The sequence below is a fragment of the Candoia aspera genome, chromosome 1, assembly GCF_035149785.1.
Source record: "Candoia aspera isolate rCanAsp1 chromosome 1, rCanAsp1.hap2, whole genome shotgun sequence".
Lineage (NCBI taxonomy): Eukaryota > Metazoa > Chordata > Lepidosauria > Squamata > Boidae > Candoia > Candoia aspera.
In genome coordinates, this window is record NC_086153.1 from 231,785,468 (window position 1) to 231,799,120 (window position 13,653).

At 42.8% G+C, this 13,653-nt stretch overlaps 1 protein-coding gene across 1 annotated transcript in view; it reads left to right on the plus strand.

Moving 5' to 3' along the window:
* Positions 1 to 8,819: 8,819 nt before the first annotated feature.
* The window catches only part of DTX4 (deltex E3 ubiquitin ligase 4), a 40,024-nt gene continuing 35,190 nt past the window's right edge, over positions 8,820 to 13,653 (plus strand). The window contains exon 1 of the mRNA XM_063289118.1: positions 8,820 to 9,911. Coding sequence (XP_063145188.1) covers positions 9,701 to 9,911 — 211 coding nt within the window. The 5' untranslated portion in view covers positions 8,820 to 9,700. The remainder of the gene's footprint in view (positions 9,912 to 13,653) is intronic.

Genomic DNA, 13,653 nt, shown 5'->3' on the forward strand with positions numbered 1-13,653 from the left:
TAAGCACATTATAATTTGCATAAAGTCTCCCAACTTTATCTGTACAAGTTTGGGGCAGACATCACACCTGCATTATTATTAATTCTAATCATACAGTTTAAGATTCATCTCAATTTATGAAATCAGAGAGGTAGGTCTAGCTCCAAAATTCACTGGAGAATGAATTTTGAGAATAGGGCAAATAGGGAGACATATATTTTCTTTTGTAGAACTGCAGAAAAAGGTGCTCAATAGTGAGCAAGGTATAAACTGTGAATGGCTCTAAATTATGAATATTATTGGCTTGCTTTTAAGTAGACACGGGGCACAGCTGTTCTCATCTCTCCAAATCTAAAGTTAGAATAGGGAAGAATATGTATGTATGTATGTATGTATGTATTGCTCTTTTGTACTATGGAACTCCAGTTGTTCTAAGCCAACCTCCTTCTCTGGGTCCTGCCATTTTGTGCCTGGCACCCCATAAAAGCTAGGAATTAAAGGCAGTGAAGCACAAACCTTTGGTTCCACATACAAAACAAGTAAAATATTAGATTATAAAACAGATCTTGACAATACATATTTTTAAGATGGAATAGGATGTTATACTGGCCCAACCACCTGCTTTTTATGCTTTTTTCCTACACATTAAAAATTTTGGATACTTGTTTTCTTGTCCTTTCCTCAACCCTGTTCTCTGCTCTACAAGTACAGGGAAATGTTTTTTAAAACCTTTGAGGCTAACTGCCTGAAACATGGCAGGGATAATGTCCTTTTGTAAATCTGCTGCCATCCCTGTTATTTTCATCCTGAACTGCCAGGGGTGTCCATAGGAGGTGCAGTGTTCAAGAAAGTCAAGTTGGTGGCTATGACTTTGCAGTCAAAATCCTACCCCTTTGGGACGGGGCAGGTCTCTTATGGCATAATCACAGCTGCTATCTTGCCTTTTTTGACCCACCCATGCAGATGCTCCTACATTTTGCCAAAGGCTGAAGCAGCTTCAGACATGTTGAAATTTCTCCATTAACTCTGGTTACCCTAGAAGGCCAAGAGGTACAGAAAACTCTTTCCTGTGATTGTCCAAACTATTGCCACCGAGAAGTAGCCTCCTTAAAGCCTGTGGATGGTTCTTCTTTCGACCTGAATCTTCATTCCTGAATCAGATCAAACTGGATCACCCTAATCCTAAACTAGAATCTCAGACTGGAATTGAATCAAGTCCTCTTGGAATCTCAAAACTCCCATTAAAAATGAATCCAAGATTATTTGCACAGACTGAGAACTTCTGCATATGTTTATACTGTTATGCTATTTTTTTTTCTGTGAAAAGAAAAAATTACCAATCTCTAATATTTTAAGAGGTGTACAGGGAAAGGCAGAAAATAGATTTCTATCTGAATATCATTTCCATGGGTGAATAAACATCTCTGGTTAGTTTGAAAAGAGTCTCGGTTAGCTAACAAGCAAGCCCTGAACTATAACTGAGCAACTTGAACATATTTCTTGAGTCATAAGAGGCCTTCATTGTCTTTCATTTGTTAAGCATTCGAGATAAGTTTTTAATTTTTTCTTCCCAAATTGATGCAACTTTCCTGCAGGTTCTTGGATGATCTCTTCAGTATTTATACATATCTTTGCAGCCCTGCTAATAGCAATGAAAACACAAAGTAAACCTGCAGAACCCCATAGCATAAGTGGCTTAAAAGTGAGAAAGAGTCCTGCAGATCATTTTCTGGAATCTGCCAGCCAGGTACGAGTGAATGATCCAAATAGGCCCCCCTCCACCCGTTAGTCAACCTGGCAAGGAGCAGAACATCATCAGAAATGGTACTGAGAGATCTCAGGAATCGATGCAGAAGCATTCCTCTCATCCTTCTCCTAGCTAAAGCATTTATCAGCGTGACTACCTGTAAAGCAGCTTCAGCCTCAAATTTGCTGGGAAGTGCATGACAATAGCTTGGAGCCTTTCCTCTGAGAATGAGAGATGTATTAATGCATTGCCACGGGCTAATAAATGGAGAAAGTAGTAGCCGCTGTAAAGGCTGGGGAGGCATCTGCTTTAGAATCAGCAACCACTGGGGGCTGCAGTGGGTTCTCCTTTGCTGTCCATGCCTGGCCCATGCCTTGAGTGAACCTGATGGCCTGGGCTACATCATCTGGGTTGGGAAAATCTGGGTGACCACTAGATGGCAGCAACCAATTTCTGTATCTCTGCTGCCATGTTGAGAAGTACAGGAGCCAGTCTAAAAGAGCAGCACAGAAGACAGGAGAGCCCCCCAGCAGGTGCTGGAAGCAATCCTTGGTGGCTTCTCCATTGATCGTAGGCTGCTGGCCGCTTTCTTCCTCTTCCCCTTCCCTGCCTGGGAATTGAATAGATCTGCCAGATCTGGACTGGAAAATCCAAAGGGCTGCTAGATCTCCTGGCCTGCTGTTTAGTCTAAATTGTCTCTCTTTGCTACTATCTCGTGCTGGTCCAGATTTTTGCAGCCCAGATCTGATAGGTCCAGAAACATAAGACTTTCAGGCAGCCAAGGGGTGGGTGGGGGTCTTCTAAGGGGTATGTAAGTCCAACATACCCATGTGGCTGTATTCTGAAGGTGGAGGAGAGAAGAGCCCCCTCCCAGCTAATGATGGAGCAGGAGAGGCCTTTGCTGTGACTTGAAGATGTGGGTGGGGGGGGGGGTTCTTGTGGTAGGAAAGAAGAGGTTTTGTGACCCCCACTGTCTCTCAGTTGCTGCAGCCTGGGAAGGCTTGGTGCCAAGCTTTTTTTTAACCTGAGGGGGGCATCTGAAAGGTTTGCCTTGGGGCACAAAGATCTCTGCTCCCTTCCCCCTTGTCTGTGCTTCTGTATCCCTTGATTTCTCTGTTGACTTGAAGCTGAATTAGAAGACCATCTCCCTGATGATACAGTACTCACTTTTTTGGGAGTGGGGGCTGGGGGAGAGAAGATGCTATTGCCTTGTGCTGAGATAGGCAAACATCAGTAAGTATTGTATCTTTAGCAGCATTATCTTTATAGCCTAAACAGGCTTCTGATTCCACCCCCTGTCCAGCAGTTAAGCTGACTATATTTCAGGGGTTGCACAGATTATATATTTTCAGAAGCAGAGATGTGCTTCATCCTCTTCTACCTCCTCACATTTTTTTATCAAGTGCACTTCCTGTAACATATTTCTACATATCACATCACTGTTAGAGGCCTGGTGCATGTGCTGTTCTATATCCACAGCAAATGTTTCTCCTCTTGCCTGAAAAAAAATGGACGGAATCACATAAACAGAAGCAAACATGGCCATGTTCAGCCAAACTTCGTACCGTAGTAAACCCTCACACCTAATGCGGCAGGTAACCAATCCGGTTCCTTTGTATAATGCTTTTGAAAATGTCCGTATGTATTCTTCAAAAACCGGATACTTAAATTGGCATATTAAGGCACCGTGCCACTTTTTGAAATTATCCACGATGTGCTTGGATTTATCCTAGGAATCACACATTTAAGTATCAAGCCTTAGCAGCAACTCATAGTGTCCATCTTCTTACATTAGTAGCAGCTCTCTCCTCCACTTGTAGGTCTTACGCATTTCAGAAGCCAGCTGTAACTGAATTAACAAGTGCTCTACCACGCCTCTGCCAATCTCACCAGGAGTCCAGCTTGACTCACAGGCATCTTCCTCTCTTCATGGCACCATCTCTGAGATGCCCCTCTTATTCCTCTTAATGAAAGCAAATTGCAGAGTTTGTTTCCAGGACATTTTTTCATTGCAACAATTTTTGTTGGTGGCTTGTATTATTAAAGGCCATGTTTTGAGGTCCCCAACATGCAATTGTATCTACAGTAGTCTGTATGAATCCTCTCGGCTACCACTACTAAATCTAGCTTTGAAGCGAACCGTTGCAGTTTCTTACTGAGAGTACACCTATGTTTCATTGGTACATCATGGGGGCAATAAGAGATGCTAGTACTACCTTTATGCAGTAGAGATTTTAAAGAGCCTCCTCAAGGATGAAGTTTTTGTTACTGGGATTTTCTTACATGTTAAATCTGCAAATGCATGGAACTGGAATTTACTACATCTGCTTGAATGACTGGAATTGTTTCCCCATACCTGTAAGTTGTAGGCCTGCCTCATCCAAATTGGGGCCTCCAGATGTGATAGGAATTCCAGGTGGAGGAAGACTAGCTTAGGCCAGGCGGCGGCAGGGGGGGGGGAACGTTTCTAGGGGGTGGAAGGCTGCGTTCTCATTTCATGGGGAGGCTGAGTCATTGCCAATGATGTCAACTGTGTATGGACATATCATATATGTTATAGATAACATGTATGTTATAAATACTGCCAAGGCCAAAGCTTTTCTTTAATTTGGGTAGGGGTCAAGAAGGGAAAGTATAAAAGGATTTCTTTGGCTTTTTAAAAACGATATATGTTAAGGCTACTGTACTTTAGGGCTTACACTACAGCTTTAACGTGTCCATGCCTTAAAATGGCAGGAAATAATGCTGCTGATTTTCAGTAAGAATCAGGGAAAGCTCTAGAGGCTGCAGAAAGGGGTGAGGGCTGTGTGTGGCCCTGAGACTAAAGATTCTCAATCCCTTTTCTAAGCCATACAATATAATCAAGATACAGTAGCACATTACATCACAAAAGCATCCATACAATTAAAAATAGCGAGTCATGCTTCACTGGGTACAGATATCCACCCAGGGACAATTAACTGATTTTGAAAAGTATTTAAGATTTTAGACACCCCCTTCTCCCCACTAGCTCCTGAGAGACATTTGGGAAGGCTTCTGAATGTCTACCTCATAGTGACAATAAAATCCCAGAATAGAGATTTCTCACCAAACCTGGTCTTTATAAAAATTGCATGTTACAAACAACAATGTTCCTTCCATGCTTTAAGCAAAAGAGAACTGAAAATAATGCTGATCATCCCTTTCCAATGAGGTTAAGTATTTCCAGGGAAGGCCAATGAGGCCCTGTGAGAGCAATCAGGACACAGGCAAAAGAGATTCTCAAAACAGTTTCATTTGAGTTGAACTATATCTAACATTAGATGGGAGATGCAAGAGACTCACTGAATGCATGTCTAAGATCTGTATCTCTGGGTATATATTATAAACATAGTTTTTTAATGAAATAAAACTCCCCTGCCTGGAGCCCTATTTTCATGTCCTCATTTTTTACATGTGGCTTGGGGAATATCTGATGATGATGATGATGCATTTTTGGTAGTGGCAATGAATCAAGGATAAGTATTTTAAGCCCAGACATTTCAAAATATATTGCCATGGCCTTCATATGAAATACACAGCTGATAACTACAGGAAAATCACCCCTAAATGATGTTTTAGATTAATGATATGGCTGCAGGGTTTGAGGTTGCTGGTCTGCAGTCAAAGGCTCTATTTATCAAACCATTATGGGCTGATCAACATGCAATCTGCAGAGCCGCATGATCTCTGGAACCATGGAAGTTAGAGCAGTCATGAAACCTCCATCAGTTCTCCTAAGAGCCATCAGAAAACAGCCTTCTGTCTCAAGATATCTTTTGTAAAGGAATGGGCAATCTGGTAGCTAGGGTCTTGTTTTACCTGCTTCCATGGATCACAGAAAGGATGGCCACTGAGCATGGCAACATCCCATGAGTGGGATCAGATGAACCTTTGGGCTCCTTTTTCCATTTTGGGAGGGGACAGTTTTTTTAAAACACAAGATAGCTTTAAAGTATGCTACTTATGTATTTACAAATATATATTTTTAAAAAAAGGTTTAAAACAATGCTGCTAAAAATTTTGCCACCAAATTTTTTTTGCTATTTTGCTACCAAATCTCAGTGGCATGGGGGCTGGGGTTAGATACAATCTATGACCTAGGAGCTGCAGACTGGTGCTTTACTGAAGGGCGATGACAGTCCAAGCCTGATTTGAAAGAGAAAGAAACATAAGAAGGAGCAGTTCCCAGGGACCTTGAAGTAGCCCAAGCATTCAGATCAACCAGTTGAATTAGACACATACAACACTGCTCATAATCTTCCCTGTTTCAGAGAGTGGTGTGTGGCAAACTTATATAACAACAACAATAATTTCTAAATGTGCATCATGCATATACTTTTATTTGGTGATGCATTTCCCATTTTGGCCATACACAGATGCTCTAATAGGAGTTCCAATCTTTCTACTCTGAAAAGGCCCTTTGCAGCATTTGAATGGTACTAGTTATTGCTACTTTGGTACATGGAGTGAGTTTAACTTCTTTTGACTGACTATGTGCCATCAAGTTGATGCTGACTCTCAGGGACCACATAGATTTTCTCCAGGATGATCAGTTTCCAACCTGGTCCTTCAGGTCTTCCAACAGTGCACCAATGCCACTGTAACTGAGTCTATCTACCTTGCTCCTGGTTGACCTTTCTTCTCTTTCCTTCCAGAGAACTAGGTCTTTACATAATGTAGCCATAGCACGATCATTTCAGCCTGGTCATTTTTGCCTCAAGTGAGAACTCTCATTTCTTGGGAAGTCTGAGTCCTTGCATTGGCTGGTTGCTGTACCTTTTTATCATTAATTTGATCTATTATATATTTAATCTTAGTCCCATTTTTTTCACTGTGTTCTCTGACTTTTATTACTAGAGCTAGCAGATCATTTGAATTTTCAACTATCAATGTAGTCTCATCAGCAGAGAGCAGGTTATTGACCCTTCCTTCCTTCCTTCCTTCCTTCCTTCCTTCCTTCCTTCCTTCCTTCCTTCCTTCCTTCCTTCCTTCCTTCCTTCCAAACCACACTCATCTTGCTCTAATCCAGCTTCCCTCAATATATATTTAGCATATAGGCTGAATAAATAAGGGGAGAGTATACAGCCTTGTCTCCTTCCTTTGCTGATCAGTGGCCAGTCTGTTTCATCATATTCCATCTGTACTGTGGCGTCTTGACCTATGTATACTGTGATTTCACATGAGGACAAAGAGATGTTCTGGAATTCCCCTTCTCCTAAACACATTCTACAGCTTGATATGGTCAAAACAATCAAAGAGCTTTCTATAATCAATGAACCACCTATGGACCTCTTTTTAGTATTATCGTTCTCAATTATCCAGTCTGCATCAGAAATAAAAGTGAATGAGCATTAGATATTTGTAGCTTTACTTGTGGAAAGGCAGAAACTATTGTGGATGCATGTCTTGTGCATTAGAGAGGCTGATCAATGCATTGGTTATTGACCCACACCAAGGGTGCCTCTTTAGGTTTCAGAAAAATAACTTTGGCAACAACTGATGTGCTTATGGATTTGGACCGTTGTGGAGTTCAAAGATATAGGCAATGAGTCGCTGAGAGTCAGGCAGCATACAAGTTTAATAAATATTATTTTCAAAGTATGACTGTACAGGATCTGAAGCAAGTAAAAACACAGGGGCTATCCACCTGTGTAAGAACGAGTCTTACATCCATTCAAATTATTATTGCACTTACTGTAGATGCAAATTGCACTGAAGTCAAGATTTGATTCTATAAATCATGTGCATTAGCTCTGAATACTTGCCATTGGAGTATTGCTCTTAAATCAGTTTATTTTTTGAACTTTCTAGAAAGTGTTTAAAAATATGATAGTGCTTGCAATGTTACCAGTTTTTTTAAGACACAGGATTGTGACTGTTGAGAAACAGGTTTTCCCAAGTTGTTTTCTATCCTCTTGCTATAACATGTTACTTTTCACTTTACATGGCTGTGTCATATCATAGATTCTCTACCCTGTTCTGCATTTGCTGCTTTTGGCTGAAGGCAGATAAATAAATACAGAATAATATATCACATATTAAGTTCAGATATGCGTTGAATTCCTAACTAGTTATATACCCTCCAATGTTTGACATGAAATAAAAGGATACTTTGGAATAGTAAATACTTTATTTATATAACTAGAAAGCCAGCTTGATGTAGCAGTTAAAGGCACCAGAGTAGAAACCAGGAGACTGTAAGTCTCACCTTAGGCACAAAACCAGCTGGGTGATTTTGGGCCAGTCTCTCTCTCCCAGCCCTAGGAAGAAAGCGATGGCAAACCACTTCTGAAAATCTTGCCAAGACAGCTGAGTGGACTCATCCAGGCTGCTTTGAAGGCTCACAAAATAATAATAATAATAATTATTATTATTATAATGGCACTGAAGATACTTGTTTAAAATAATTCTAAATTGTTCAAATGAGGCTGCTGGAAATATTAGCATCTTCGATGGAAGCAGGGCCAAAACAATGCCAGGAGCTTACAAAAAGCTTGTACACACTGCATTTTTCGAAGCTACAGTAGCACTACGGTGTACAAAAATGCAGAAATGCATTATAGTGGAAAGGAGTATTTTGTAGGAGATAGATGCTGCATTTTAAAAAGCAGCACGCCTTTCATAAGGGCAGGGCGACCGCTGGAAATAATTGGTCCCTACTACCAATTCTGTGAGGGTGTGATTCTCACATCCAATACCCCACCCCCCGTTTGTCACCCCTGTCAGCGCTGGAGGGTAGTATAGGCTGCAGTAAAAGGCTACACTACATCAAGCAGCACGCTTGAAAAGCAAGGGCTGGACTGATCCCGTACAGTAGTGGGCTTTTGGCCAGCAATCATCTCCCGTGCTGTCTCGCCGCCGCCTCTCCCCGCTGATAGTGGCAAGCGATCGGGCACCCCTGCTTGGGATGTGGTGGTCCAGTCCTGCCCGCAGTTGCTGTTGGCTTTATCTACGTCAGCAGAGGGCGCTCGATGCTGAGCAGAGGGGTGGGTTTAGGGGCGGAGGGCCGAGTATGAGGTAATGGTGGGAGGAGCAAGAGGAGGGAACGCAAGACGTCGCGTTCCTGGGGCAGCTCGTGCTGCGGCTTCTCTTCCAAATCCTTGCAAATGCTGGGAAGTTGTAGGGACGGGCGAGGCTACGAGAGGCAGGAGTCAGGAGCTCGGGCTGCGGGCAATGGGTTATTGTTTCTTAGCTGAGGACAGGGGGCAACGCGCCGGGTGGAGATTTGCATTTCTCGTGCTGTGCCGAGAAAAACCCACTCACCCAGATTCCTCATAAAAAGAAGAAGGCATAAAAGCAACAGGGAGGTGGAGCTGGAGCGATTGCTGCATCTGCTGCACAGGGAAGCGGGGGGAACCCAAAAACTAGAGCATGAAATCCCTAGAAGGGTTGGTCCAAAAGAACCCCTCGTACAACCGCAGAGTAGGAGGGAAAAAGCAGAGTAGGAGGAGATGCAACTGGTGTAACTGAGTCACCCTTCTGCCGTAGCAATAGACAAATTCCCCTCCGAGACACTTTACGGAGCAAATGACGGAACCTGCTTTTCCAGCTTGCTGACTGGACGGGTTTTCTTGTTAATTTTTAAATGCATGCATTTCACAGGCAACGAGGGAAGCCTACTGAATTCGGTCGGAAACATGAAAGCTTTAGAAGGCTTTTAAGTCTCTTTCCATGAAATAATACCCAAAAGACTTGAGGTTTTTTTTTTTACCCGACAAGATCCAAAATACTAGCCGCACAAAAGCGGGCAAGAGAAACAATTCAAAAGAGGAAAATTTGGAACTGGTCCAAGGAGCGATCAGCCAGCCAGGCCGTAGGCGTGACGTTGCAGAGTTTTAAAGGGGGCAGATGAGACCCATCGGACGTTGATCGGACGAAAAGAGGCTGCCGGAGGAGCCTGGGATTCGGTGGCTCTCTTGGAAGTGACCGCTGAAGAGCGAACGAAACGATACCATGCTCCTGGCTTCCGCCGTTGTGGTTTGGGAATGGCTGAACGAGCACGGTCGCTGGAGACCCTACAGTCCGGCCGTGAGCCACCACATCGAGGCGGTGATCCGGGCCGGGCCGAGGGCTGGGGGGAGCGTCGTTCTGGGCCAGGTGGACAACAGGCTCTCGCCGTATATCATTGATCTCCAGTCCATGCACCAGTTCCGCCAGGACACGGGTGAGTTGACCCCGCATCTTCCCAGCGCCACCCCGACCACGTTGCTGCGATTTTGTCCCTTCCTGTCCGGACCCATCTCCCTTGTCATATGCCCCTTCTGATCGGCGACCAAAGGAGGGGCGTATCTTCCTTTGGGAGATCTGTTTTTTTTTTTTAAAGGCATATAAAAAGTCCGCTGGGATTAAGTTTCATTACGATTACACAGCCTGTCATATTAAAGATTGGCGTTTGGGGCAGTTCTGATACGCAGAGAGGGAAATGAGATGGGACAGGACAGAGGGGGAATTCATGGCAATACTGGAATTTGCCAATTCTAGAAAAGGATTTGGAGATGGAATATGGTGCAGTTGATATACTGTACTACAAGCTCCCAAATCCTACTGCCATTGCCAAAAAAAGGTGGGGGGAGCTTAAGTAGATGGGCTTCTTTGGGATGGAAAAGACGAATAGTTCTCAGAGTGTTTGTCTTTCCGATTCTTTATATTGGGCAAACTCTGTTTCTGCTTCATAGTGGTGCCTGTTGTAGCATGCACATGTTCAGAAAACGCTGTTCTGCAGTGAACATGCCAGTGTTCTCAAATGCCTTGTAAAGGTGTGTGAGCAACCATATATTTGTTCATCTGCAAAGAACAAAATACGCAGATGTCAAATGTCAGAGGCTAGTGTGAAAAGAGGTACTTGAAACCAGTGCTCCTTTGGAACTGAAACTAACTACTGAGTAAACTTGCATAGCAATTTGGCTGTGTGTGTCTTACACCATGAGACACAATACAGCTGTGACAGGAGAGGAGCATGAAAAAAATCCTAAATAATATGTGGTATTATGTAATGTGATGTGATTTTGTAGAAGTTCAAGCAGCAAGTCAAACTTGCAGTTTAAATAGAGACTCCTGGACACATTTTGAGGAATATTGCATACATGTGAATGAAAAGCTTTGTGATTCTACTTTTAATTAATTAACTGATCTGGAGTAAATCTACACCCACGTACTACTGAAACTATAATCATAGGCTGAAAAGCAGGACTAATGAATTGCTTACCAAGAGCGGCTGAGAATAAGGATGAATAAAAGGTTATTATGGAAGAGCAACAGATCCAGATGGTATCCTGAATGAGTATCTTTGAAGGTACTAATCTTAATTCTCCCTGAAACTTTGTAGAAGCAGAGAGAGGGGAAGGACCCATTTCTGTGGGTTAGTGTGAGTTACAGGTAGGTTCTTTTTAGAATTATTGTTGATTCACAACTAGACCCATCTGCTGATGTCTAGTACTCTGCATGGAAACCATCAAGTAGAAGAAAAATGGGCTGTTTGTCAGCTGGGAAAACCCAAACACGACACCAGGCTAAAATGGTAGGAACTATTTGTGTTATATTGTGAAAATCATGCCAGGAGCTGTAGCTGAAAGTGGAGACTGGAGGTGTGGGCAGTGCTTGGTTGCTGCCCCCGCCACCCCACCCCCGATTCCTCCACTGTCCTTTTCTTTAGTATCTGGACTAAGCAGTTTGCCAAGAGCTGAACATCGTAACATGTTCCTGAGATCCCGTCAGTGAAGCAGTTGCAGTCTCATGGCTAGAAGAACCAGGCGTAGGTGTGGAGCTGTCTTTGCTGATGAGGAAACACCCTGGGAAAACCATCAGCCTCCTTAGCCGGGAATCCCGTTTGCTCCTGCCAGTGAGCTCATTTGAAGAAGGGAAATCGCTATTGGATCAGGAGAGGAGCTGGGAGGAGATAGCAGGTGAATCAGACCATCATTGTGCATAGGAAAAAGCCTCCTGCTACTGTCTGTGGTGCAGCTGGCTGCATGTGGAATGGGCTGGAACTCAGCAAGCAGAAGAAAGAGAAGGACTGCATGGAAGCTTAGCCTACAAACAAGACTATTTTAAGGGAAGATACAGAAACCTAATAGAGGCAGACAAAGCTGATCAAAGGAAAATGGGCAAAGGAACTTTCCAATTCCTTGTAGGAGCCCAAGATTTTGGAGAGTCAAGGCATACTAAAGATGTAGAACCAGTTTTCTACTTCTCAGTGCACATACAAAACCTGGAAATATTAATTAGTGCTTTCTGAGATAGTGCTAAAAGGAATAAATAAGATGTAAGTAGTAGTTTGTCAGATGTTTCGTCTGAACACATCATCCCCAAGTCTGGCGCATAATGCTGAAGTGCACCATTTGTCCTGCCCCCTAAAAGTACAAGTGCATTTTGTCATGCCTTTATTTTACAGTAAATATTTCTTTTTAAATGTCAGCAGAGCAGATTTTGTTTCTATATAATGGGAGTCAAAGTGGGGTATATATGTGTGCGTGCATGCGTGTGTGTGTATATTCAGGCTGGCTGAGAATGATGGGAATTAAAAGCACTGGATTGCAGAAGACAGCTTTAAAGACTATTAAATTGATTGCAGCCTAAGCCTTTGTAAACCAGGGCTTGTTTCATTCCGTTATTTATTTGTCTCCTACTTTTTGGCAACTAAATGGGAGTCACTTATACTGGATGAAATGCTATCACAATCACAACCTTTATGAAGCACGACAATGTGAATATTGACTATGCCTGATGGAAAAATAAATGGGAGAGGCATTTTGTCTGTTCTTGTGGGAGGAACAAGTATTGTACTAAGTCTTGAGTTTGTCCATAGTGAGCCTCAAGTATGCTGTGAAGGTCAGGTTCTGATCAGGTACTTTTTCCAGCTCCTCTGAACATTAGTGACCAATCTTGGTTTCACTGATTAGTTGAGTACAAACAACTCAATGGTCACAAGGTAGTCTCTCCTGCTCTTTGATTATTAGGCCAGGGCTCCAAATTATATATGATTACTTCTTCCCCCCCTCTTATTGTTACTGCCATGGGAAGGAATGAGCTCTCCTCAGTTCCATTCATTCCCAATACTGTAAATTGTCTGTTGTGAAATGTATTCTGCCTAGTGTCCAGTTCTTTCACCAAGCAAGCCAGATTTCCTTCTCTGAAGATCCCACATTTCTCCAGAAGCTAGCTCTACCTCATATGATTAGACCAGGGTTTCTCAACCAGGGTTTTGTGGCACCATAGGGTTCCACGAGAGGTCACTAAGGGTTCCCTGGGAGATCATGATTTATTTAAAAAATTATTTCCAATTCAGGCAACTTCACATTAAAGAGGTAAGTTCCATTCTTTATGTTTAGTTTAAGAACACTGTTAATGCATATATACGGGCCTAGCCATGAAACGAATATAATAATTTTGTAACTTCTGGCCTATATTTGAGCTTGAATGTGCAGGGGTTCCCGGAGGCCTGAAAAATATTTCAAGGATTCCTCCAGGGTCAAAAAGTTGAGAAAGGCTGGATTAGACTGTGAGTAGGAACAGTCTCCAAGAGTTGCCCAGATCTGCTGACTGAGCCTTTCTGCACTTGGGTGTAAGAACCAGGCTACAGATTGAATCTTCAGCTGCTGTGAAGGTATGTTGGGAGGCCCTTCCTCTGCAGACCAACTCCAGTTCAGATACATCTTAAGCTATGTGACAGCTTCACATACTCAAAGAAAGTAGGGTATGAGAAAGTAGGGTGTGAGGTATTTCCACTACATGTCCTTCTTACAGTTAATGGTAGCTTGATAGCCTACCCCAAAATTGGTGCTTAGACGCCTGTTAATCATATACCTTCCAGTCCGATACACTCCTTGGTTGGAGTGTTGCAGCAGAGATGAATTAATATAAATTCTCATTTATATCTTTCATTATCCTCTCTACAAGTGCAGCCCTTG